Below are 27,926 nucleotides of genomic sequence, written 5' to 3' on the forward strand. Positions count from 1 at the left end.
CTATTAAATCTCCTCTTAACCTTCTCTGCTCTAAGGGGAAAACCTCCAGCTTCGCCAGATAACTGAAGTCCCTCATCCCTGATACCATTCCAGTAAATCTTCTCTGCATCCTCTCCAAGCCTTGACATTCTTCCTAAAGTGTGGTGTCCAGAACTGAACACAATGGGGCAGTAATTCCTCCCCAAACACGTGAGTACGGAAGGGGTACTCGCGCGTCTGGCCGGAGGAAATGCCGGTTTTCAGCATGCACAGCGCATGCGCTGAAAACTGACATTTCCTCTCCTCTAACCCAAGAGGTGAAGAGGCTAGCGCGTGCGCTGTAGGGGGCAGCGCGTGCGTCTTGGATTTCCTCTGTTTTGGGGGATTTGCGCATGTGTAAAGGCCTCCGGTCTTTACGCTTGTAAAAAGCACACGTAAGTATTTATTTTTACAGGCAAGTGGTGTTTTAGTGCAATTTAGAATTTTTTTTCCCCACAGGTTTATTATTTTAAAGAATCTACAATAAGGTAAGTTTAGTTTTAGACCCTTTTTATTAAAAATTAAAAATTTATTTTTTTCAAAAAAAATTGTAAGTATAAATAAGTTTTAAAAAATAATTTAATGATTGGGATGCTTTTTAAAATTTTATTTAAAGTTTAAGTAGTGTTTTGGGGTGCAGTACTTTTCATGAGTTTGACAGTTCTTACTCTCAAACTTATGAATGAAGTTTCCCCTCCCCTGATTGGCTGAACAGTGCTCACCGGATCCCAGCCGGCACATCGCACTAACTACGCCGCTGGGTCAGGTTAGCACAGCGCGCCGACATCTGAACCGGGCCACTGACAGGAAATCCACTGCGGGCTAGGTTTCAGATGTCGGCGCGCCGGGTAAGTGCACATCGGGGGCTTGCACGCGCGGCAAGCCCCCGACACCAAGTTCTGGGCCAATATTCCAGCTGAGGCCTAACCAGAGTTTTATAAAGGTTTAGCAGAATTTCCTTGCTTTTATACTCTATTTCTTTATTAGTAAAGCCAAGGATCACATATGCTTTAACAGCCTTCTCAACTTGTCCTGCCACCATTCAAATATTTGTGTTCATACACTCCCAGGTTTCCCTGTTCCTGCACCCCCTTTAAAATTGTGCCATTGAGTTAATTTTGCATCTCCTCATTCTTCCTACCAAAATGCATCACGTCACAATTCTCTGCGTTAAATTTCATCTGCCATGTCTGCCCATTTCACCAGTCTGCCGATGTCCTCCTGAATTCTGTTACCATCATCCTTTGTTTACTACCACTTCAAGTGCATATTCAAGTACTTTTTAAAATGTGAAGTGTGTTTAAGTCGTAGAACCCCGATTTGTTAGTGCTTTGTTAACTATTTGCAGGCATTTGGACATCCGACGGTAGGCCCCTTTCAAAATGGAGCTGGCTGCATCGCCGGTATTAATGGGCGATAATACCCCATATTGAGGCACTTACCGCCCATTAACGCCAGGCGAAGGCAGTGAAAATCGATCCTCCTCAAATCTAAGTACCCCTGGGTATAAGCTCTCTGTCCCAAAAGGGAAGCAATTACTAACAGTTACATACGAAGGAGATTGTAATGTAAACCCCAGTGTCACATTTTGTCTTAAAAGCAACATCTTTTGCAATACTGGTAAATAGGAGACTTCTGAGCCAATAGCCTGAGGTAAATAGTTTCAAAAAGAACCTCGTATGCATCCGGCCCCACGAGTGGGCACTGTTGAGCCTTAGAGAACAGACTACTGAAAAAGCTTTCTCCTTTTACCTCTCCCTTCCTGAAGGTTATAACATGCTGTTATAACATTACACAGGTGACTGCAATCCAGTAATAACTCATCCAAGTGCCTCTTCATATGCAAGCCTAGACATTGAATTGAAGTAGGCTGTTCAATTACTCATCTATCAAGCACCAACACGCAAGTACTATCCAGCAGGGTTACTTGAGAGCAGTCTGGAACAGGGACTTTCCAATTCTCATCCCTCCCCCAGCACTTTAGCCTAGAACAGTGTTTCTCAAACTGGGGTCCAGAGACTTTCCAGAGGGTCCTTGACCAGAGGTAATTTCAAGCCTGCTCCTCTATAAAACTGACACTGATTCTCAACAGCTGGGCCTGCCTCCTCGCAGAGGCCCACAGCTCTTGCTCTTACTTTCCAACGAGCGTTCCCTGCTGGTTGAGCAGATTCCTCACCCTGGTGCCGCAACCCTGTGCCATCCTCCCAACATGTGATCAGAGCACCTGCGAGGCCCTTCAAACATGTGCCTTAATGAGTACACGCAAACACATACAATCCCAGAACATGCCAATGGACAGTATGGCAGTGAGTCACGTTTCCAGCAGGATTCCACTAGGTGCATGGGTGCTCGTGCCCTCACTCACCTTGGCCAGTTTGCTGACACCTTTAAAAATTGTCCAGCACTAAGTGGCCATCTGTTGCTGCGGAGTACCGAGAATTGGTGCGAGAAGCAGGCATACCCACATCACTGATATTTAAGTAAATACCTGTTTTCTTAAAAGCATTATTAAAACACTTCTTTTACATGCAGCATTTTCATATTGTGACTATTATATAGTATAATAATTTAGATGGGGGGTCCGTGATTACTAATCTATTTGAAAAGAGGTCCTTCAAGCAAAAGTTTGAGAACTACTGGCCGAGAAGCACTAAGACCACATATAAGGCTATTCTCCTGCCCAGACTATAGTCATCTCAGCACAAAGCAGGGATTGAACTTGGTGCAACCTTACTTTGTATGACTCGGACATGAGACAATTCCTAGAATTATCCAAAAGCAGGAACCTATGATTGTGCAATTTAATGATAGCTACTGTTGCAATTACTACTATTTTTAATGGATTTAATAGAATACCTAACTCCTGGAAAGTCAAAGTGAGCTGTTCTTGGCAGCTTCATGAGATGAAGGTATGAGTGTATATAATGTAAATAAGGGTACACCTCTAATCGCGGTAGCATTAAGAAAGGTACAACCGTGGATAGGAAATTTGTGAAGAGTCTGAGATAGAAGAGGGGGAAACAACATGCTTACAAGTTCTCGCTTTTCACATGGAATCTTGGGCACCTCTGCTATTATGAATACAGTTCTTGTAGATGTTTTATGGTTGCCAACCAGACTCATAAGCATATTACCTAATGATGTTTGGCAATGGGCCCATTTTTAACAACTTCCAAAAAAAGTGTATTTGTTTAGTTGGTGCAGGACCAAGATAGGTTTGAAGACCACACAGTAATATGGACAACATTCTCTTTTTCCATTCTAAGTGGTCATAGGGAAAATCTAAGGTTGTTACATAAAAAAGCCACATACATAATATATCCTATTTTGTGTTTACTCGCCATGTAGTTGACAGCACTTGCTTTCCCTGGTGCCAATGGTAGGATTTAAAAAAAAACTAAGATGCTGTAAAGGTTATTACGTAATTCTAAAAGTTTCAGTAATAATTCTTCCGGTTTTCCTAATCATCATGCCTTGCACCATATGAAATTTGTTTATAGAGGGGGGGAGGAATGAAGAGAAATAAAACAGATGTAAATGACATGCACTCCAAAGCTTGTGAATTTTTTTATTTATTTAAGTCATGCAAAGAAAAAGACACTCATTGCCAGTTTCACCACATTGCTCTACAGTAACAAGACAGTTTCCTTAAATAGCATATTCAAAGAAATGGGCATGCTTCCATTACAAACACAGGGAAAAAATCTTAGTACAACCACTAATACTCAAATAAAAAGGTGCACAATTGTACATACAAACTCAAACTTTTGAGATTCAAAAACTACAAAACAGTTTAAATTCCAGATTCATTATGCTCTGAAAATTATGCATGACTAAGTGGGATGGGGGCCATTCACTTATTGAACACTTTGACCAGATAGGTTAGCTTTAAAGTCTTACCCCAGCAACCTTTACGACTTATTACTAAAGTGTTATTTGTAGACTTTTAATATTTAAGGCCAAGAGACCTTATTAAATATGTACTGGTCAGATGTTGCACAGGCCAGTGGGAATACTGCAATCCTCAAAATACAACTTAACACAAGGACCACACTTTTCCCACAACTTACAAAAAAAAATCACAACAAAATCGTATTTTCACATGTAAAAGATATTGAAGATATTTTATTCTTATATGAAAACATTTATGCAAAGTGGCCACAATTTGCAGTGGCCACACACAACGAAAGAAAAATGTAACCCCATCTATGCAGTCATTTTGGAGGCAAACATATTTACATTTTCAGTATTTTCCTATTTGCTTGCAAATATGGCCCAGTGCTAAGATATTAAAAAATAACAGAAACCCATTGACTGAAAACACGTTGTAATGAATAGAGGAACATTGGCACAGTGCAGTGAAATACTGTCCCTTTTCAAGAATGCAGCATCAAGCACTTCCAGGATAAGTTACATGGCCTAAGTCCCAATCTAAAAGAAAACTCCCTAGTTCTCCTATGGCCGCTTTGAGTGAGTGTGCTAATTTATTGCCAAGTTTAAGATGTGGTCTCGTGCCCATTAGAACTAAGCTGAGACTACCCAAACTCATTTCACACAGGATGCCTTACAGCCAGCAGACAAAGGAGACAGTCATCCCAGGAGTCTGAGCTGGATTTAAACCCAGGTCAGAGAGGTGAAAATCCAGTATTTAACCCACTGCTCCACCCAGTCTCATTAAATTTTTAAAAAATGAATGAGATCACCTAAGTAAATCACACCCGTCTCCTGGAATGGTTTTCATCTCCAGTCTGCCCCACATGTTCAAATATGTTTGCACTTGATGACAAATGCATCAATGTTGAAGTGGCATTTTAAACATTTGGTCACATTGAAATAATTTGTGGCATGGTTTTTAAACAATCTCACAGTAACACATAACCCACAAGTACCGAGAGACCTTTATAGTTTTCAAAATATTTTATCCAACAGGACAAGCACACAATCTAAACTCTAAAAACTGAAACATTGCAAGTTGGGTGCAATGTTGCCAGAGTCCTCAAAGTTAATAGATGTGTAATTCAAGCACTGGCTCTATTTATACCATAGCATGTTAACTGGAAATAACTCAGTCTTAAAAAAAGGGAGATGGCCTCAGTTATTAAATATTGCTACTCTGAATGCACAAGCAGCATTCCATTCCTAAGAATCAAAAACAATTGCAACAAGGTTGATGGGCACACTCCTCACTTCAATGTTCCAAGTCAGAAAAAAAATGGTGTTCAGAATCACAAATAACCCACATCAGAACATTTTACAGCAGTTTGGCAAAGAGAAGCTATTAACCTTCTCCAAAGTCTAGTAAGCAAAGCACCACCTGGTCTAATACTAAGCCACACAAACCAGAAGGTTCCAGTTTCTCAGTTAGTGATTTTTGTTAGGGAATCAGTTGTGGGTGCTACAATTGATGTTCGAGCCTCTGGGCTTGGGGAGGGAAAGATATAAATCTAATAAAAGGTTCCTGCTCTCCAATCACCACTTCTGAGAAATACTTGTGTGGATGTCGAGCAAGAACAAGAATTAGGACTAAAATGAGGAGGAATTTCTTCACCCAGAGAGAGTGGTGAACCTGTGGAATTCTCTGCCACAGAGGGTGGAGGAGGCCAATACATTAAATATATTCAAGAAGGAGTTGGATATATTTCTTAAGGCTAAAGGGATCAAGGGATATGGGGAGAAGGCAGGGACAGGGTACTGAATTTGGATGATCAGCCATGATCTCATTGAATGGCGGAGCAGGCGCGAGGGGCTGAATGGCCTACTCCTGCTCCTATCTTCTATGTTTCTATGTAAGAACAGAATTGAGCTCAGCGGTGTTACCCTGCATAGGCTAATCACTCACCATCAAGCCAAGGGGTACTCACCAACATTTGGTTAAAGGTCACAAACCCAAGCAGTGACTTGCTTGAAAGGCTGCTGGTTCTCACCCTGATCTTGATAAAACAATACATGTGTCATTCCATTTTTGACATTTTAATTATTTTGCAATCTTTTAAATGCTCCAAGTCAGTGTTATCTTTAGAGTAATTCTCCTGGTAAGTTATCAGCCAATCATCGACCAGAAATCACTTGGACGAAGTGGTATTAAATCAAGAAGAATGGGCACTGGATGTAGTAAAGAAGAATCTGGTGCAAAGCCTTACCAAAAAAAAACTAAGTTTCTAAAGTTAAAATGAACTCTGGCAGCCTTCTGTACTGTTCATATTTTAATGATTGAAAAAACTATCTTGCCAGCTATTTTTGATTATTAAAATCATACTTGTAGTGGGAGGCAGCAGTCCATGTAGTTATTTGAATACATGCGTAGAGTATTTCTGCAATTTCACAATAATGTAAGCAGGCAGTGAAAACATCCCATTGGCAACAATGTGAAATATAGTCAATAGTACATCCTTCAGTCTTGTATAAACGTGGCAATATAATTGTCTCACCTTTTCCTCATTATTCTATTTCCTTTTTCTCGCTCCCTATTTTGCCTTTCTTGGTCACTTTGTTCTCTCCATTTTCTCTATATTTTGTTTCCCCTTCGTTATTTTTGTTTATTTGTCTTTTTAGCCCAATGACAATTTAATTGGCTCATTCTTACTGGAAGCTAAATATAAAATTCAATCTGGAGTGTGCATGGTGAAAGATCCTTATTCAAATCATATAGCATTAAAAGGACTTTCACTTGGCACTGTGAATGCTGGGAAGGTCATGTCTCCTTTACATCATCTTGCTCTCTAGTAAGAAAATGCAAAAGAATACAGCAAAGCTGGGATTTGGCAGTACAGTGCAAGCAGGAGTGCGAGATCCTCAGGCAGGAGAGTTGCCGGTAGGACCGGATCCTACCGAGGGCTGAATCAAAAAAAAACAAAGACTGTACGATGAATACCTATGTCTGGACTCACTTGAAAAATAACCATATGGATGAGGTACAGGAGGGTGGCTGGCACCCGTGGAACCGAATCCTGGTCCACGCTGAATGGCACCTGCAATTTCAACTGGAGTGAGGGCAGGAGTTGTAACAACTGGAATCAGTACCAAGTGTCAGTTTAGCACTGATGTCAGAGTCAAAAGGTTGTGGGTTCAAACTCCACTCCAGGACTGGAGTACATAAGCTTCAGTGCAGCACTATTGTTGGAAGTGCCATCTTTTGGATGAGACATTAAACCAAGACTCCATCTGTCTGTTTAGGGGAATGTAAAAGATTCCATGACATTATTCGAAGAAGAGCAGGAGAGTTTTCCCCCCCAGTGTCCTGGTCAAAATTTAACCTTCAACACCACAATCAAAACAGATCAACTAGTCCTACATTACAACAGTGGCTACACGTCAAAAGTACTTAATTGGCTGTAAAGCGCTTTGGTACGTCCAGTGGTTGTGAAAGGCGCTATATAAATGCAAGTCTTTCTTTCTATGCTTTAATTTGCTGTTTGAGAGAATTGCTGCGTAACAACTGGCTGCTGCATTTGCCCACATAACAGTAATTGTATTATAAAAGTAACTCATTGGCTTTGAAGCCATCTGGGATGCCTCGAGGATGTAAAATGTGCTATATAAATGCAAGTTCTTTTTTAACCCTGGGTAAGGGAGGGTAAAACTGACCAGAATTCCCACTCAATTCCTATCCAGTAATTCTTGCTGGAAGTGCATGTATGAGCCATGGGCGAGGATAGAATGGGCTTAGGTCGTGATATCTGTGGTCAAGTAGACTACAGATACTAAGCTCACACATAATTAATGGCCACTTAGGTGGAATATGAGGGCACCTACAGACCTGTACTCAAGTCAGAAAAAAAAACTCTCACTACTCTTCCTAATAATGTAGGTTAACTGCAATTGCGCAAGAGCAAGTTTTCATATACCGGACATTTTTTCTTGTCTCTACACCGCAGCCTGTGCAGATGGTCTGTTTCTGATCTGCTGTCAATGCTACTTCCGAGTTATCCACTAGAAGTCCAAGTGGCACAGTCAAGAAAATTGCCAGTGGGAAAATCACTGGGGCAAACCTACTAGCCTATGGCATACCATACAGGAGCACCAACATATTATAATATACAAGATTGAGTTCTGTACTTTCAACTGGGAAATATGCCCCCTAATAGACCATAGGAAAGCATGTTTTAGAAACATCAGCTAGTTTAAAGAGATCTCTGCCTGTGAATACAATGCATTAGTTCACAGTTGTATGCGGTCACCAGAATTTATATTAATCTGGATTTTTTAATGAATTTTAAAAAACAGGGTACAGCTTATAATCACCGTGTACATGGTATGATTAAAAGTTGACCCTGGTTACTATTCTGAACTGTCATCCATTAGGGTTCAGTAAGGTAGCTTTGTAAGATTAATAAACTACACCCAGTCAGAATTCAGCAATGAGTGAAAGGTCATCGACCTGAAACTTTAACTCTGGTTTTTCTCTCCACAGATGCTGGCTGACCTGCTGAGTGTTTCCAGCATTTTCTATTTTTATTTCAGAATTCAATAATGTTGCTTATGATTGATATCCTGCAGTTTTCACTTCATGAGTCAGTTTTCTCATCAATGTTTTACCTGTAGCAATTCGTATCTTAAGAGATCAAATAATCTGTAGTAGGATTGTGGCAAATCTATACTCTGTTGGAAGGAGTGGATTGATAAGCCATATTGCGCGCTCATTCCTATTTTGAGTAAAATTAAAACTGCACCCAAGTTCTTCATTATCACTAATTATAGCAGTTTTTGGCAAACACTCGGGCTGTTCCTTTCTCTCTCAACTGCAAATAGAGGCATGTTTTTGTACCCTATTGATAGCCAGCTTTATACTTCGAACCATGGAAGCTGTTAGCATTTTCTGCACTAACTAACAACATTGAATTCTCTATTTATCCCTTTCAGAATTAAAGTAGCATTGCTGCACCATTCCCATAAATACAAGGTCATACTTAATTTGAAGCACAATGAAGGGATGATGTTGCCTTTTTCAGGTCAGAATTTTAGAACAATCTGATAATTATTATCCTTCTCCTTCAGACTAACTTGCTTTGTATTTCCAGCATTTTTTGTTTTTTTCTTTTGGAACAATCCTTCAGTTTTTAAATGTTTACAACAAACACATCAGATTCTAAGGAGATAACACAAAATACAAGTAGATGAACATCTGTTCTCTTCCTACTTAATTTTTTTCAAACCCCAGTAACGCGTCAAAACAAAACAAGCAATTTATCAAACCAGAGGAAAAAGACTTTATATTAAATACAATTGTTCCTTCTACAAAAAACTCACAGTACATTTATCCTTCAATTTTGTTATCACACACTTGTTCCATATTTTTGTTCATGAGTACTGCAAGTTGTTGCTTGATTTCTTCCACCTACAACCAAAAGCACGATTGTTGTTTCAGAAGGTTAACAAAGAAAACACATTAATATTCTGTCACCTGCTGCAAACAACTGTTTCACACTGACATAATTGCAATTTTTAACAAAAAACGATAATGATAGATGACTAAATGAAGATGATGCAATCTGCAGTTAATGAAAATAATTCAACCTCCACATATACAAGTAAGAATTTGCCATTAACCCACGAGAGACCATCACCTTAGACCCAAGTAATAATGGCCAATTTCTATTCGTATGTGGAGGTTGAACAAATGACGAAGTACTGAATCTGTCGCTGGAAAAAAAGTGAACTGCATAAGGCTTAAACAATGTAAACAATGATGTGCAATTTATTTACATTAAAGTTGGATTCCAAGACTAAGGGGCCATAACAAAAATAGCCTGCCTTGAACAAGACAAGAGATTAGTAGAAATATTCTCCCAAAGAGTATTATGTGTGGAATAGACTCATTAGCAATTGTTGATTAAATTTTTTTTTAAAAATGTAACATCTGGTTGTGAAAAAGACTGAAGAGATTTTTGGCCAGCCAGGTGTCTGACGTAGGCAGAAACCAATCTATATATATATAAAGCGGCTCTTCTGTCTGTCCCGATGTCTGTCCGTTCTCTATACGTTTGAAAGTTAGAGCGTTCCGACGCGCGCGTCGCCTCAAAAGAAAGCTTGCGATTCCGGACCGGTCATAGGCGTATTTACGTTTCGGCCGGACAAAAAACGCGCCCGCGGTATCCGAAAAACGTTCAGCCTTCCGCTCATTAGCATCTCATTAGCGACCGTGTGACGTCGAGGTCGACCAATCGGACGGCGGGTTCCTTCCTACAGTTGAGTGTCGAGTGACTCGACGATTGACCAATCCTACGCTTCGGTGACCTGACCGGTCGACCAATCGGTGCGTGTGTGGGCGGGCCTTATCCTTCTGAACCGAGGTGAGTGGCCGCCATCTTGATTTTTCACAATTTTTTCCCCACACTTTCAGTGTGTTAGGGAAGTAAGGTAAATATTTTAATGATGTGTTAGGGAATTAAATAACAATTTAATAGGGGGGGGGGGGGGGGGGTGTGGAGAGCCTCGGGAAATCGCGGGGGGGGGGGGGGGGGGGGGGGGGAGCTAATGAGTTTAAAAAACACAAGAGGCCGCCAGTTGCGCGGCCACCTTGACGACGGCACGCATTCGCATGGCCCCCGTTACCCCGGCAACGGGGCACGCCGGCGGTCTTGCCTGCTCCCCGCGGGCCGCCTCACGCCGCCCGCACATGCGCCGCCCGCGAGAGCACGCTCCCGGCGCCGGCCGCCGCTCAGCATTCCCGCTATCACAACGGCACCGGACCTCAGGCACTAGGCAGGGGGAGGGGCCAGAGAGAGGGACAGAGGGGAGCAGGGGAGTGGGCGAGGGAGGGAGACGGGAGGGGAGGGAGGGAGAGAGGGGAAGGACAGGGAGAGGACATGACAGGGAGAGGGGGGGACACACAGGGGCAGGGAGACCAAGCGCCCCAAAGTTGCCCTCGCAACGCGGGGCTCCCCAGCTAGGTCATTGTATATAAGAATTTCTGAACCAAACTGCAAAGAAATCCACACAAGTAGTTTTGTTTGCCTAATGTGAAGTGTACAATCTCTTCCCATGTGAACACAACCCCCTTATCAATCGGTTTCTAAATTTTCTAGGCTTTGGTAAGAGCCAAGACTTAGGTGGCTATCAAGTGTGCCTAACAGCACTGTTGGAGTTTAACCAGCTAAAACCATGAAACTTACCAGCAGAGAGCACTGGTAAAGTTCCTACTGCTTCACCAACTACGGTATGTCCAGTTATAGTGTACTAACTTTCAGGGTTATTGTAGCCTGGCTCAATCACTATTATGTCTGCCACAGATGATGACTCGGTGCCAATTTCCCACCAGCGGGCATGTAATTTTGGAGCCAACTCACCCCAAAGAGATGGATTTACCTCCCCACCAAGAAATGGTCACTAGACAACTATTCAAATGCTGGTTAGAGCCCTTGCTAGGCGGACATCAGAGGACCAGGAACCGTCCCATGCAACATGGCGAGTAGCACAACTGACTATAAAATGCTTGAATGCAATCCCGCCATCCTCCTGACCACTGCATGGAAACACACCATACCCCATTGAATTGGAAGTCCAGGGTGTAAGGAGCAACTACTTGCCTCTGCAACCATCTCAAAGTATGCACTGAACCCTGCATATATGACACATGATCAAATACTCAACATTATTGCTTCTGCCCTGTTGGAATCATGGCTATGAAATCTGTGGAATGCCTCCCATCAAAATTCAGTAATGTAGCTATACTGCAATTTTTACATGATCAGTGCAATAAGAGGCCTTGAAACAAAAAAAAGCAGATCAGAAAAAGGAGACGCAATGGAATAAGTAAAATTGAATTCAAATAGGGGCTGAGATGTTGAAGGAATTGGAAAACTCAAGAAGCCAGGCTCCTTTAGACATCATGAAACTGTTCTAGGCTCCTTTGGACAAAGGGAGCCTGACTCCCTTGAGTACAGTACAACTGTAAAGCAGCCAAGTGTATTTTCACCTTGTGGTTGTAATAGGATTGGACAAAATCAAATATATGTTTAACACAAAACTATACATTTCTTATTTTAACAGCAGCGATGCAATAGTCTGCCCAGCAAGGGCTCCAACTAGCAGTTGACAGTTGCCTAGTGACCATGTCTTTGGTGGGGAGGTAAACCCATCTTTTTGGATCCATCTCTTAGTTGGCTCCAAAATGACATGCCACTGGTAGAAAATTGGAACTGTAAGATCTTAATGATCCGAGTTCTTGGACAAGACACCAATAAGCAGCAGCCAGTATGTTTGAGCAATAGATCAAGAATTATTAAGCTTACAGCATAATTAATACTTATTATTAGGCAACAGTTTTAACGAGTAGCTCACAGCCCTTGGTCTGTGGAACCGCTCGGACACAGATGACATCATCTTAAGTCTGTTCCTTTGTTCTCGCAGTATGTCTGTGTAAAGTAGTTCTTTGAGTATTGAGGTTTTAACCCTTTTCATATCAAAAGTTGGTTTGGTCAGTGTCCGTATATGGTCTTTAACAAAATCACCTTTTTTGATTGGTTCTAATGGCCAATATACCATTGTCACTCAGACTAAGGTAGCATCCCGCCTTTCCAGTATTTTTCCACCAACTTTGCCATGTTCAGTGTTATCTTGTTCATAATTTTTCACCCCATTGGAATTTACTTTATCTCTTTCATTTCTAGCTTCCTTGGTACAAGGCCTTTATACCAAGGGCCCATATCAGCGCTATTCCACTAGTCTTGAGGTATCCAGACTACCTCACTTTAATCGACCAGATAAATACCTTGGCCCAGAACTTGGTGTCGGGGGCTTGCCGCGCGTGCAAGCCCCCGATCTGCACTCACCCTGCGTGCTGACATCTGAAGCCCGGGCCTGCTTGCATTTCCTGTCACAGGCCCGGTTCAGATGTCAGCGCGCAGTGCTTACCTGATCCAGCGGCGTACTTAGTGCGATGTGCCGGCTGGGATCAGGTGAGCACTCTGCAGCCAACCAGGGGAGGGGAAACTCATTCATGAGTTTGATAGTAAAGACTGTCAAACTCATGAAAAGTACGGGCACCCAAAAGACTACTTTAACTTTAATTAAAATTTAAAAAAACATCCCAATAATTAAATAAACTATAAATAACTTTAAAAAACTATTTAAAACAATTAATAAAATTTTTGAAATTTTTTTTTCTTCACGAATTCGGGTCTAAAAATAAACTTACCTTACTGTAAAGTCCTTAAAAACAATGAAGCTGTGGAAAAAATGTAATAATTTTAAATATTAGACCACTTACCTTCAAGAATCCACTGTTTACGCCTCCTTTTTTCATTTCCAAAAAGTTCAGTCCCTTGCACACGCGCAAACCTATCTAAACGAAGGAAGTTCAACGCGCGCGCGCAGGACAACCCCTTAGTTCGATGGCGAGGAAATGCCGGTTTCCCGCGCATGCTGGAATCCGGCACTTCCAACGGGCCCACGCGCGAGTACACCGTCTGTACTCACGCGTTGGGACCGGAATTACTGGCCCTATATGTATATGATTCTCGTCTACTAAATATCAGCCTTTCATACAGAACCGAGACATCACCTATGGGAGATATAATAGTGACTGAACCAGGCTACAAATGCTTTAATTCAGTTGACAGCATCCCCTTAATTTGCATGATTTTATATCATTTATAATATTTCTAGCTAACTATACCTGTAATTACTATTGCTGGTCTACACACATGTGCATATTGGCTGCTACTCCAAGCCAGAACTTCTTGGCCTTTCAGTCCAGGTTTGCTCCAGAATTCTGCTTTTACCATTCATCCACTCCTTGTTGATGCATTGTACCATATCCTACTGCATTTGTTATTACTCCCCATTCTGCACCATCCAAGGCCTGTGTCTCTCTTGGACAAGCTTAGGTCCTCTGTGGTCTAACTTGGGAATCCTTCTCGGTGCTCATTGTGACACATGCTGTTTTCTCTCTCCAAAGAGCCATGCTAGCTGCCTAATTTTCCTCTCCTGGAATTTATCCCATCTGCTGAGATTGAAGATTAGCATCTCCAACCTCCTCCTCATCCGATCTTCCGCCCCCATGACCACTTCCCCCAATGAGCCTCCCCAGGCCCCTTCCAATCCCTGCAGTCAAGTACCCAGTTACCGATGCTGTATTTATCACCCTGCAAAATGTCTGCTCTGTTGTAAACATAGCCTTTCCCCATCCACAATCTCATCTTGGATGCTAACATCAGCATCCTAGTCTGGACTACATTTGGTTCATTGACGGGGATAATTCCCTCCCAAGTCAATCAGGTCCCCCGCCCAAATCACCTTGGAAACAGTGTGACATTTATCTGTAGATCTCATCTCAACTTATTCTTGTATTGTTCCAGCATTGTTTCCTAATCTAAACTGTACATCACCCCTCCCAACTTTCCTTCACAATCTCCACCACCCCACCGGCAAGTTCACAATCACCAACAAGGCCAGCTTTCATCATTTTTTTCATCTTTCAGCACACTGCACACCTCTAAGCTTTCCACATTTTGTTCCACCTCTGGAAATAAAGCTAGCACATAACTCCAACTCAATTTCTCAGTACTGTGCAAAATTTAAATAATGCTAGAAACATTGATGTGGGTTTGGATTGTGTCCATATCTGCACAATAACTGATATAATACACTGCTGCACAATTACTATTAATCTGGCCTGGGGGAATTCTAATTTCAAATTGCCATGTGATACAACACATTTATACTTGAAGGAGCCTGAACAACAGAACCAAGAAAATGGGGTAGAAATATTTGTAAATACACTAAAACAGACAAAAAGTTGAGTAGAACCTAAGCTTACAGTTTTTTGAAGTTCTCTGCAACAACAGCCTCTGTGATCTTGAACTGGAAGAAATAGATGAAAAATAAATCCCCCAAATAAACAGATTTCTCCCAGTAAAATTAGGAGTTTAATCAGGATAACACATCTGCAAAGAATAAAGCTCAACATTGATTTTTTTTTCTCTCCATTTCATTTTTTGTCTCGAAATCTATTGTTCTCATCCCCATTGAGTGTGCATGTATGAATTGAGTTTTTTTCTTTTTAAATACATAGGAGCATCACAAATTTTTTATACATGTTTTACGAGGAGCAACGTACCATGTAATGCAATGTACTACTGCAATAAGGTGAAGACGCATTGCTTTAAGATGATATGGTCTAACTGGTGTAATTAGATCGTGGGATCAATCAGAAGTTAACTCTTCTAGGGATATGTTAGCAAGTTTGAATTGAGTATAGAATTATGGCAATGCATCACAGTAATAAATGTGAATATACACCTTTGATAGAAATTATCCATTTCATTTTGTTGAACTTCTGTAGGAGCAAGTGGAATAGCTGAGATCTGAATTAGAAATAAAACCTAAATCAAAGAGTTAAAAAGGGTTTAAAAAAAAGTTTTCCTGTATATTTTAATTAATTTTGGGGCAATAAACTGTCCAGATGGGCCAGCCAGACATAAGTTGGACTGCGCTGATCTCTAATCAAGCTCTTTGTAATGGACATTGCAGTGACCGATATAGAAAAGTCTAGGAAGCTGCATTACATCTGCAGCTTAGGCACATTGTGAGCTCACCAATACCTGTAACCAGATTCAGACTCTGCAAGAAAAACTATTTATTCAAACTAAATAAATTCCTTTGAGTGAATCTTCTTTTAATGTGCTCATGGTATTGGAGATAACATGGATTGAGAATTGGTTAATGGACAGAAAACAGAGAGCAAGAATAAACAGGTCATTTTCGGGACAGCAGGGTATAACTAGTGGAGCACCGCAAGGATCAGTGCTTGGGCCTCAGCTACTTACAATCTATATCAATGACTTAGATGAGGGGACCAAGTGTAATGAAACCAAGTTTGCTGACGACACAAAGCTAGGTGGAAAAGTTAAGCGGAGAGGACAAAGAGAGGCTGTAAAGAGATATAGGCCAGTTAAATGATTGGGCAAGAAGGAAGGTGGCAGATGGAGTATAATGTGGGGAAGTGTGAAATTATCCACTTTGGGAGGAAGAATGGAAAAGCAGAATATTTTTTAATAGGTGAGAGACTCGTAAATGTTGGGATTCAGAGGGGTTTAGGTGCCCTTGTACACAAATCACAGAAAGTTAACATGCAGGTACAGCAAGCAATTCGGGAGACAAATGGTATTTATTGAAAGGAATATTTTAAAAATTTTTTTTAATAAAAGTGAGAAAATGAACATCCCCATCCTCAAAGCATTTGCAACCACCTTCAGTCAGAAGTGCCAGCCCACAGACTTTTAAATAGGAAAAACCATGCATGCGCAGTATTTTGAATGGGCTGTGCACTCAAACAAATTAAAAGGGAACATTGGCCAGCATGGATTTTTAAAAGTCAAATTGTGTCTGACTAACCTGATTGAGTTCTTTGATGAAGTAGTCAGTAGCTGTTGTATATACGGACGTTCAAAAGGTATTTGATAAACTACCACATAACAGACTTATTCAGAAAATAGAAAAACATGGGATTAAAAGGGACTGGCTAAGAGATAGAAGGCAGAAAGTAGTGGTGAATGGATGTTTTTCTGACTGGAGAGCAGTTTGCATTGGGGTCCCCCAGGGGTCGGTATTAGGACTATTGCTTTTCTTGTTATATATAAATGACCTGGACTTTGGTATAGGGAATTCAATTTCAAAGTACTCAGATGATACAAAACTTGGCAACGTAGTAAATAGTAAGCAGGATAGTAGCAGGCTTCAGGAGGACATAGACAGAATGGTGAAATGGGCAGACACATAGCAGATGCAATTTAACACGGATAAATGTGAAGTGATGCACCGAGAGGGGAACATGGAGAGGCAGTATAATCTAACATGGTACTATTTTTCCCGGGGGGGGGGGGGGGGGGGGAGGGGGGCGGGGAGAAGAGGAGTGGTGGTGAGTGGAAGAGCAGACAGACCTGGGCGTGCATATTCACAAATTATTGAAGGTGGCAGGGCAAGTTGATAAAGCGTATGGGATACTTGGCTTTGTAAATAGGGGAATCAAATGCAAAAACAAAGAAGTCATGCTAAACCTTTACGAAATCAGTGGTTAGGCCTCAGCTGGAGTAGTGTGTACAATTCTGGGTACCACACTTTAGGAATAATAATAATAATTAATAATAATTCAACTTTATTGTCATTGTACAATGCACAAGTACATGAACAATGAAATGTGATCTTGCAAGCTCCCATGAGTCCAGTACAAATAACATTAACATTAAACGTAAATAGCACCGTCCTGGGAGAAGCAAAGCCGCTGCGTCTGTGCGCGCCGCCATTCCATTTCCACCATTCCTCCTGTCCGACAATCTTCAGCCCAACGCCCGGGCCTGCTCACCAGCCGCCCCTCCCAGGGCTCCTTCCGTGACCTTCTGCACCTGGTCTTCCCTGATGGTCACCCCTCCAGGTACTAACCAGGCCTGGCTCTGCTTAGCTTCCAAGCCTTGCCAGTGACCCTGTCCCTAGTCCCAGGAACAGGGCCTTGGAGAGGGTAGAGAGAGATTTGCCAGGATGACACCAGGGATGAGGGACTTCAGTTATGTGGAGATTGGAGAATCTGGAATTGTTCTCCTTAGAGCAGAGAAGGTTAGGGGGGGGCGACCTAATGAAGGTATTCAACATTATGAGGGGTTTTGATAGAACAAGTAGGGAGAAACTGTTTCCTCTGGCTAGTGGGTCGGTAATCAGAGGTTAGATTTAAAATAACTGGCAAAAGAACTAGAGGAGAAATGAGAATTTTTTTCACACAAAGGGTTGTTAAGATCTGGAATGCACTTCCTGAAAGAGTGGTGGAAGTAGATGCCATAGGAACTTACAAAAGGCACATGTACTTGAAGAGGTCTAATTTGCAGAGATATGGGGAAAAAGCTGGGGTGTGGGACTAAATTGGACTGCTCTTTCAAAGACCAGCACCGGAATGACAGGCCAAATTCCAAAGGGCAAAAGAGGAATTAGAGACCTGCTCCTGGTTCTCTGCGAGTAAGTACCCACGAAAACTCACCTGCCTGCCTATTTGTGGAACAACAATTTGCTTTTCCTCCGTATCGCTCCTGACATCACCACTGAGATCAGGAACTCACTGAACATAATGAATGGGAAGGAACTCACTTATTCTGTTATTCAAAGCCACAGCACATTGGAGTAACATTACACGACACTTGAATCAATCATTTTTAAACATTTGGACTCCTGTACCAAGAGTAATTCAGTTCCGAAAAGTGTGAATAATTACCTTCTTTAGTGGCTTTCTGATCTGGGCATTTAGCCAGACCTTCCAATACCAATTTATCAGATATTTTAATAGCAGCACCTTCAATATGTCCGATCAAATCGACAGAGTGGATATTTCCATCAAACTCTCTGATTGTTGCCAGAACATTTTTATCAAGCAGGAGAGTTTTGAGTAAGTTGCTGGCTGCAGGAGTCCACTCATCAAATGCCGGTTCAATATCTAAATATATTAAGACATTTATTGAAATATGTATAACATAGTGATTACACAATAAAAATAACTACCCCACATTTAGTTAATTTTCTGTGTGTATCAGAGCTGCAAATCATATACCTCCCCGACTCCACCCTATCCCCCCCAAGGTGTGTGTGTGAGTGAGTGAGTGAGGGGTGTGAGTGAGTGAGTGTGGGGGGGGGGGGGGTGAGTAAGTGTGTGTGTGGGGGGGGGGGGTGAGTAAGTGTGTGTGGGGGGGGGGGGGTGTGAGAGTGTGTGTGGGGGGGGGGGGGTGAGAGTGTGTGTGGGGGGGGGGTGAGAGTGTGTGTGGGGGGGGGGTGAGAGTGTGTGTGGGGGGGGTGAGAGTGTGTGTGGGGGGGGTGAGAGATGGGCTGCTGAGATTTTAGTGTTTTTAGTGTCTAAAGTGGGGAAAAAAAGTTTCATTTCATTTCAATTTTTAAAAAGGTTTTAAAATTAAATTTAGTTCTAGTTAAGTTAGTTTAGTTTAGTTTAGTTTAAGTTTAGATTAGTCTAGACAAAGTAGAGAAGGAAAAGACCGCCAGAAAGACTACCAAAAGAAAAAAAAAACCCAGAGGAAAATAGAGGAAAAAAAAAAGCCAAAGCAAAAAAAAAGAAACAAGAGAAGAACTACACAAACCAGTGAACGGCAGCCACACGGGGCTTCAGCAGCGGTGGTTGAGTCGGCGGCATCGGGACCGAGTTCGAGGAGGCGAGGTGACTCGGGCCGCAGCCCAGCAACCGGCACAGCCGAGGGGACTCGGGCCGCATCCCAGAAATCGGAACGCAGCCCGGCAACGGGCACAGCGGAGAGGACTCGGGCCGCATCCCAGAAATCGGCACAGCCGAGGAGATCCGGAACGCAGCCCGGCAATCGGCACAGCGGAGAGGACTCGGGCCGCATCGCAGAAATCGGCACAGCCGAGGAGATTCGGAACGCAGCCCGGAAATCCAGCAATCGGCACAGCCGAGGGGACTCGGGCCACAGCCCAACAATCCAGCACGGGAAAGGCCCGAGGAGCCAGGCCAGCAGGCACAGAGACCTCTGAGGAGAAGGAGAGCAACCAGAAGGCTCGCAACCAAGACCGTGAGTACAGGGCCCAGGGAGGGAGGCCCAGGGAAAGGCCCGAGGAGCCAGGCCGAAACAGAGGCCCAGAGACCTCTGAGGGGGAGGGGAACAGCCCGAAGGCACCGGGAAACAGCGGCTCACAGACTCAGACCTGAGAAGGGTGAACCCAGGAGCCGAGGCCCAGGGACCACGGGGTCGGAGAGGGGGACCGGGAAAGTTCGCGAACAGGGAGAGGGTAACACCAAACCCGGGGCCCCAGAAAAGCTTATTCTAAGATCAACAATACTTTACCAAAAATGAGCGAATCAGAAGATCCACAACAGCCCCGCTTCCAGATTCCCCCCAACACCACAAAAAAAGCTATAAAAACGATCAAGCATGCTCAGATGAGAGAAAAACCAGAAACTCTCTTTACTGACTGTTACAACAATGGGACAAAAAGTAACCTCATATTCTACTCAGATCAGCCAGCGGCTTGGATCAGAGCAATAAAATCACACTATACCAGTGTTAAGCTAAAAAATACCGCAAATGGGTCCATAATGAAAATTAACACACCAGGAGACAGTTCAATCACGACTGTCAACGCATACAATACCGGAACAATATTAGTGCAAGGCAACCTCGACAAATTTGCAACGGCCTTCAGGACACTGAAAAGATCAACTACGAGGGGAATGAACAGCCCCAGAGTGGCCCGCACTCCCCCCAACATTGACAACTTACCAGGAGAAAATCTGCATGGTCAAGGGATGAACGAGCCACACAGTTCAAACCAGACACTAACCCCGGGGAACCACAGCCACACGATACAACTGACAAGCCCCAGCATAACTACCACGGAGGAAGCCACACATAGTCCCCCTACCATTCCCAGCCCACCAAGAAAAGAGCAGCATAGCCAGGAAGTGAGTGAGCCTTCCAGGGCCGACCAGCCTAGCCAGGAAGTGAGTGAGCCTTCCAGGGCCGACCAGACACATACCCCGGGATCACACAGCCAGATACAACCAAAAGATAAATTTAATCAATTAGAGATAGAGATGGTTAAACTTAGAGAGGAGGTCCTCAAATTGAATGACAAACAAAAGCAGGAGAGGGAGAGACACAAGAGAGAGCTGAATAGACTTGATAACCAGGTGAATCTACTTAAGAATCAGGTGAAAGAGCTGCAGGAAAAAGAAGAGAGCCATAGAGGAGAGAAAACACCATTAGACCAGCAACCAGAGGCTAGAGATAAGACAAGACAGAGCCGGATGGAACGGCTGCACTCCCACACGGAACAAAAGCAACAGACACACAATACAAGGGGTGCCACACAGACCGACCAGCATGCTGACTCGCAATCTTCCCCCACCACCATGGAACCACAAGCGAGCCGCTCACAAGAGGTACGCACACACCAGACACCCCAGCCCAGCACACACACTATGAGTCCAGGCGAAAGCCACCAGACAGTAAACACAAACAAGGCTGACGTCGTAATACTCAGACTCAAATGGGAAATTTCTATGGGAGAAAAAGCTCTTCCCTAGAAGTAAAGTAGAAAAGATTTGGTGCCCAACAACAGACAGAGCCATGGGATGGCTGACCAAAGCCAGATTAGGCTCCCCCCAACACATAATAATACACACGGGCACAAATGACCTAAAGGCCAAACAGAAAGAGGTAGCAACATCGCTCAGAGCAATGATTAGGAAGGCAAGCAGTACATTTCCAAACACCAGAATCACTGTTTCCACAATATTGCCGAGAACAGACTTCAACAACAACACAATTCATGAGATAAATGCCAGCATAGCAACAGAATGCGAATCAAACCACAACGTACACCTGGCCCAACACCCCACCCTCGATGAAGAATGTCTTTACGACCACGTCCACATCCAAAGGCAAAAAATATCGATCTTTGCTAAAGCCCTGAAGGACGTCGCTTTTAACCGGGTCCATACCCAGACTCCAAGAGGACCCCCCCCCCGACCACCAGAGATCAGCGGGGTACATATCAGGAACACTACAAAGACCACCACCACACCAACCGAGACCGGAGAGGATCCCCATGCAAAACAACATTATCAGACCTGCACCACTCCTGTCCCACAGGGGAATAGGACCGCTACCAGCCAGACAGAGGGAGAGATGCACAGGACGTACGCAATACCTCAGACAGAAACAATCCATTAAGAGACAATAAGCAGATGTGCAGCAGCATCTACTTCCGCCTTATGGATCAAGGACTAATTAATAGAAAGAACTGTAACCAAATTGTATTAACTTTTGTAGACAACTGGGGTGATCTTTTTTTTCCCCACACTTAGACACGACAAACACGTACCACTCTTTAACCTATCATAGAAAAAGATAAAACTTAACATGAAATCCTTATATATTTCGACCTGGAATATCCAAGGTCTACGCTCTTCACTGCGAGACGTGAAGAGTAGGACCCCAGAGTTCATCGAGGAAACTAAAGATCTAGATATTATCATTTTACAGGAAACTTGGTATAAAGGAAAAGGACACACCGGCTGTCCCCAAGGGTACACTGAGCTGGTGGTCCCCTCCAATAAATTACCAAGTGTAACCCAAGGCAGAGACTCCGGAGGCATACTGATCTGGTTTAAAACAGAACTTAAGAATTACATCAAATTTATAAAAAAGGGCGAAAACCATATGTGGCTCAAACTTGAGAGGGAGATTATCTCAAACACCCAAGATGTTTACATTTGCGCACTTTATATCCCTGCCAATCGATTCCCCGTACTACAAAGAGGACACCTTCTCCAACATGGAGGGGGGAAATTATCCAATACCAGGCCCAGGGGAACGTGTTGATCTGTGGGGACCTCAATTCAAGAACGGGCGAAGAACCAGACTTCACCAATAATCAGGGAAACAATTACGTATTCGGGAATAACCACTTTGACATCCCTTCCCTTCCATACAGGCATAACTGCGACAAGCAGTCAAATACCAACGGTAAACAGCTACTACAGCTCTGTCGAAACCTGGGTCTGTACATTGTCAATGGTAGGTTCATAGGAGACCTCCTAGGAAGATCGACCTACTGCTCACCTCTTGGCTGCAGCACAGTAGACTATATGATTACAGACTTGGACCCATCCTCTTTCAGAGCATTCAGTCAAACCACAAACAACACTGTCAGATCACAGCCAAATTACTATGTTTCTCAAAAGACAGAAACAAACAACATAGAAACACAACCCAGTAAACTGTACAACACCAAAAAATCGTACAGATGGGCCAAAAACGACACGGAAAAATACCAGAAAACAATTAGCAATGCATCAACTCAAGCTCTCTTAGACACCTTTCTGGATAACATATACACTCACAATAAAGAAGGCGTAAACCGGGCAGTTAGTAAACTAAACAATATTTTTGATAATTTGGCAACAAATGCAAACTTGAAAGCTCGCAAGAACAAACCCAAAACAAAAAACTATGAAAAATGGTTTGACCATGATTGCCATAACATGAGGAAAAAACTTAGAAAACTATCAAACCAAAAACACAGACATCCAGAAAACGAGGAATTACGCCTTACTTATTGTCAGACGCCAACACAATACAGAAACACACTCAGGACCAAAAAAGAGCAATTTATTAAGAATACACTCAGCTCCATGGAGGAATCCATTGAGTCGAATTGTTTCTGGGACAACTTGAAAACACTACACAAAAAACAACACGACGATTTGTCCATTCAAAATGGGGACACATGGGTAAACCACTTTGAAAAATTATACCAGAAAAACACACTAAGACCAGAGCAACGCCAAATACGCAAAAAAACTGGAAAAAGCTTGAAATGGCCATAAAAGATAACCAAAACCCGCTAGACGCCATAATAACAGAAAAAGAACTTCTTGAAAAACTCAAGGACCTGCGACCAGGAAAAGCTTGCGGGACAGACGGCATACTAAACGAGATGATTAAACACACAGACGACAAAATGAAACTGGCTATCCTAAAACTCTTCAACTTGGTTCTGAGTGTCGGTTATTTCCCTGATATCTGGAACAAAGGACTCATAACGCCCATATACAAAAGTGGGGACAAAATCGACCCAAACAACTATCGAGGCATCTGTGTAAACAGTAACCTGGGGAAGGTATTCTGTAGCATCATAAACAAAAGACTTATAAACTTCCTTGAAGAGCACAATGTCTTGAGTAAAAGCCAAATTGGATTCCTGCCAAACTATAGAACATCCGATCATATCTTCACCCTACAGACCCTAATTGACAAACACGTTCACCATAACAAAAGCAAAATCTACACATGCTTTGTAGATTTCCAGAAGGCTTTCGACTCCATCTGGCATGACGGTTTATTCCTGAAACTTATCAAAAGCGGGGTAGGAGGGAAAACATATGATGTAATTAAATCAATGTATACAAACAACAAATGTGCAGTTAAAATTGGAGACAAACAAACAAAATACTTCCCACAGGGGCGGGGGGTGACGCAGGGCTCGCCAATCTCACCGATACTCTTTAATATTTACATTAATGGATTGGCAAAACTACTTGAACAATCTACAGCACCCGGCCTCACCCTATATGAATCCAAGGTTAAATTCCTCCTCTATGCCGACGACCTGGTTCTGCTGTCACCAACTAAGGAGGGTCTACAGCAGAACCTGGACCTGCTGGAGTCGTACTGCCAGACTTGGGCCCTGACAATAAATCCCCAAAAAACCAAAGTCCTCGTGTTCCAGCAAAGATCCAAACAACATGGACCCACAATAAATTTCACAGTAGGAACAACCAAAATTGAACAAACCACTCACTACACATACTTGGGCTTAAAAATCAGTTCTACGGGAAACTTCAAACTGGCTGTGAATGAACTGAAAGAGAAAGCAAGAAGGGCTTTCTATGCCATCAAAAAATCAATCCAAATAGAAATCCCAATTAGCATTTGGCTCAAAATTTTCAAATCAGTAATTGAACCAATTGCACTCTATGGCAGTGAGGTCTGGGGACCACTAACACAACAAGAATTTGCAAAATGGGACAAACACCCAATTGAGATCCTACATGCGGAATTCTGTAAAAGTATCCTCCGGACTCAAAGGAAAACAGTAAACAACGCATGCAGGGCGGAACTAGGCCAATACCCATTAATAATCACTATCCAAAAAAGAGCCACCAAATTTTGGAATCACCTACAAATGAGCAACCCCCAATGCTATCACTACGACGCCCTGAAATGCCAAGAGCTGACCATAAAGAAGAATACCCTCAGTCAACTAGTCCTGGGACTCAATAAAGTAACTAATAACAATACTAACAATAACCAGTCCCAGGACAGTGACAGGGTAACACAAAGAATTCGACCCAACACAATCGTCGCTAAGCAAAAGGAAAAATATCTGTCATATTGGGCAGAAACAACAAAAACCCAAAGCAAACTCAATTGCTACTTGGCCCTAAACAGACAATACAACATAGCTGATTACCTGACCATGGTAAAGGATAACAAACTGAGAAGAACCTTGACAAGGTACAGACTTAGCGAACATAGCCTAGCGATCGAAAAAGGCAGACACAGGCAGACCAGGCTGCCAAGAGAAGACAGGATATGCTCTCACTGCAGTCAGGGAGTAGTTGAGACAGAGATGCACTTCCTCACAGCCTGTGGAAAATATCAGGGCATCAGAGAGAATTTCTATCAAAAATTCTCACAAATATGCCCTGAATTCAGAAATCTGACTGACAACCAAAAACTCCCATTCCTACTGGGGGAGGAGAGAAGCTGTGTAACACTGGCGGCACACTATGTTACAGCTTGCCATGAACAGAGGGACAACCAGTAAACTAAGACAAGAGTATATATAAACAAGGCGAATGTATATTTATAAACTCAGGGATATACCTGTTTATACACTGTATGAATGGAACCGCGTTTATGTGTTCAACCATAAATGTATTTTGTTGCTTTGGCAGCATAAGATGTACCTTATCATGCCAATAAAGCGATTTGTATTGTATTGTGTGTGTGGGGGGGTGTGAGTGTGTGTGGGGGGTGGTGCGAGTGTGTGTGTGGGGGGAGTGCGAGTGTGTGTGTGTGGGTGCGAGTGTGTGTGTGGGTGCGATGTGCGTGCGGGTGCGAGTGCGAGTGTGTGAGTGTGTGTGGGGGGGAGTGCGTGTGCGAGTGTGTGTGGGGGGGAGTGCGTGTGCGAGTGTGTGTGGGGGGGAGTGCGAGTGCGAGTGTGTGTGGGGGGGAGTGCGAGTGTGTGTGGGGGGGAGTGCGAGTGTGTGTGGGGGGGAGTGCGAGTGTGTGTGGGGGGGGGAGTGCGAGTGTGTGTGGGGGGGGAGTGCGAGTGTGTGTGGGGGGGGGAGTGCGAGTGTGTGTGGGGGGGGAGTGCGAGTGTGTGTGGGGGGGGGAGTGCGAGTGTGTGTGGGGGGGGAGTGCGAGTGTGTGTGGGGGGGGGAGTGCGAGTGTGTGTGGGGGGGAGTGCGAGTGTGTGTGGGGGGGAGTGCGAGTGTGTGTGGGGGGGAGTGCGAGTGTGTGTGGGGGGAGTGCGAGTGTGTGTGGGGGGGAGTGCGAGTGTGTGTGGGGGGGGGAGTGCGAGTGTGTGTGGGGGGGGAGTGCGAGTGTGTGTGGGGGGGAGTGCGAGTGTGTGTGGGGGGGAGTGCGAGTGTGTGTGGGGGGGGGGAGTGCGAGTGTGTGTGGGGGGGGAGTGCGAGTGTGTGTGGGGGGGAGTGCGAGTGTGTGTGGGGGGGGAGTGCGAGTGTGTGTGGGGGGGGAGTGCGAGTGTGTGTGGGGGGGGAGTGCGAGTGTGTGTGGGGGGGAGTGCGAGTGTGTGTGGGGGGGAGTGCGAGTGTGTGTGGGGGGGAGTGCGAGTGTGTGTGGGGGGGAGTGCGAGTGTGTGTGGGGGGGAGTGCGAGTGTGTGTGGGGGGGGAGTGCGAGTGTGTGTGGGGGGGGAGTGCGAGTGTGTGTGGGGGGGAGTGCGAGTGTGTGTGGGGGGGAGTGCGAGTGTGTGTGGGGGGGAGTGCGAGTGTGTGTGGGGGGAGTGCGAGTGTGTGTGGGGGGGAGTGCGAGTGTGTGTGGGGGGGAGTGCGAGTGTGTGTGGGGGGGGAGTGCGAGTGTGTGTGGGGGGGAGTGCGAGTGTGTGTGGGGGGGAGTGCGAGTGTGTGTGGGGGGGGGTGCGAGTGTGTGTGGGGGGGGGAGTGCGAGTGTGTGTGGGGGGGAGTGCGAGTGTGTGTGGGGGGGGGGGGGGGGAGTGCGAGTGTGTGTGGGGGGTGCGAGTGTGTGTGGGGGGGGGGGGGGAGTGCGAGTGTGTGTGGGGGGGGGGGGGGGGGAAGTGCGAGTGTGTGTGGGGGGGGAGTGTTGTGTGGGGGGTGAGTGTGTGTGTGGGGGGGTGCGAGTGTGTGTGTGGGGGGGGGTGCGAGTGTGTGTGGGGGGGTGCGAGTGTGTGTGTGGGGGGGGGTGAGTGTGGGGGGGGTGAGTGTGTGTGGGGGGAGTGCGAGTGTGTGTGGGGCGAGTGTGGGGGGGTGCGAGTGTGTGTGTGGGGGTGCGAGTGTGTGTGAGTGTGGGGGGTGCGAGTGTGTGTGTGGGGGGGTGTGAGTGTGGGGGGGGGTGCGAGTGTGTGTGGGGGGGAGTCGAGTGTGTGTGGGGGGTGCGAGTGTGTGGGGGTGCGAGTGTGTGTGGGGGGGTGAGTGTGGGGGGGTGCGAGTGTGTGTGTGGGGGGAGGTGGGGCGAGTGTGTGTGGGGGGAGGTGCGAGTGGTGTGGGGGGGTGAGTGTGTGTGTGGGGGGCGAGTGTGGTGGGGGTGAGTGTGGGGGGGTGCGAGTGTGTGTGTGGGGGGGTGGGGAGTGTGTGTGGGGGGTGAGTGGTGTGTGGGGGGGTGCGAGTGTGTGTGTGGGGGGTGAGTGTGTGTGTGGGGGGTGCGAGTGTGTGTGTGGGGGGGTGCGAGTGTGTGTGGGGGGAGTGTGTGTGGGGGGAGAGTGTGTGTGTGGGGGGGGTGCGAGTGTGTGTGTGGGGGGGTGCGAGTGTGTGTGTGGGGGGGTGCGAGTGTGTGTGGGGGGGGGCGAGTGTTTGTGTGGGGGGTGAGTGTGTGTGGGGGGGGTGCGAGTGTGTGTGTGGGGGGGTGCGAGTGTGTGTGTGGGGGGGTGCGAGTGTGTGTGTGGGGGGGTGCGAGTGTGTGTGGGGGGGGTGCGAGTGTGTGTGGGGGGGTGCGAGTGTGTGTGGGGGGTGCGAGTGTGTGTGGGGGGGTGCGAGTGTGTGTGGGGGGGGTGCGAGTGTGTGTGGGGGGGGTGCGAGTGTGTGTGGGGGGGGTGCGAGTGTGTGTGGGGGGGTGCGAGTGTGTGTGGGGGGGTGCGAGTGTGTGTGGTGGGGGTGCGAGTGTGTGTGGGGGGGTGCGAGTGTGTGTGGGGGGGTGCG

The 27,926-nt window shown here is 44.9% G+C and overlaps 1 protein-coding gene across 4 annotated transcripts in view; it reads right to left on the minus strand.

Moving 5' to 3' along the window:
• Positions 1-3,572: 3,572 nt before the first annotated feature.
• The window catches only part of tdrd1 (tudor domain containing 1), a 128,611-nt gene continuing 104,257 nt past the window's right edge, over positions 3,573-27,926 (minus strand). For all 4 annotated transcript variants that reach the window (XM_085994444.1, XM_085994442.1, XM_085994443.1 and 1 more), the window contains 3 exons: positions 18,215-18,433; positions 14,777-14,820; positions 3,573-9,352 (listed from right to left, as the gene is read on the minus strand). In XM_085994444.1, the coding sequence (XP_085850570.1) occupies positions 9,272-9,352; positions 14,777-14,820; positions 18,215-18,433 (344 nt within the window). In that variant the 3' untranslated portion in view covers positions 3,573-9,271. The remainder of the gene's footprint in view (positions 9,353-14,776; positions 14,821-18,214; positions 18,434-27,926) is intronic.

This window comes from Somniosus microcephalus, chromosome 8 (assembly GCF_052327205.1).
Source record: "Somniosus microcephalus isolate GS21.2 chromosome 8, FLI_Smic_1.0, whole genome shotgun sequence".
NCBI classification, from domain to species: Eukaryota; Metazoa; Chordata; class Chondrichthyes; order Squaliformes; family Somniosidae; genus Somniosus; species Somniosus microcephalus.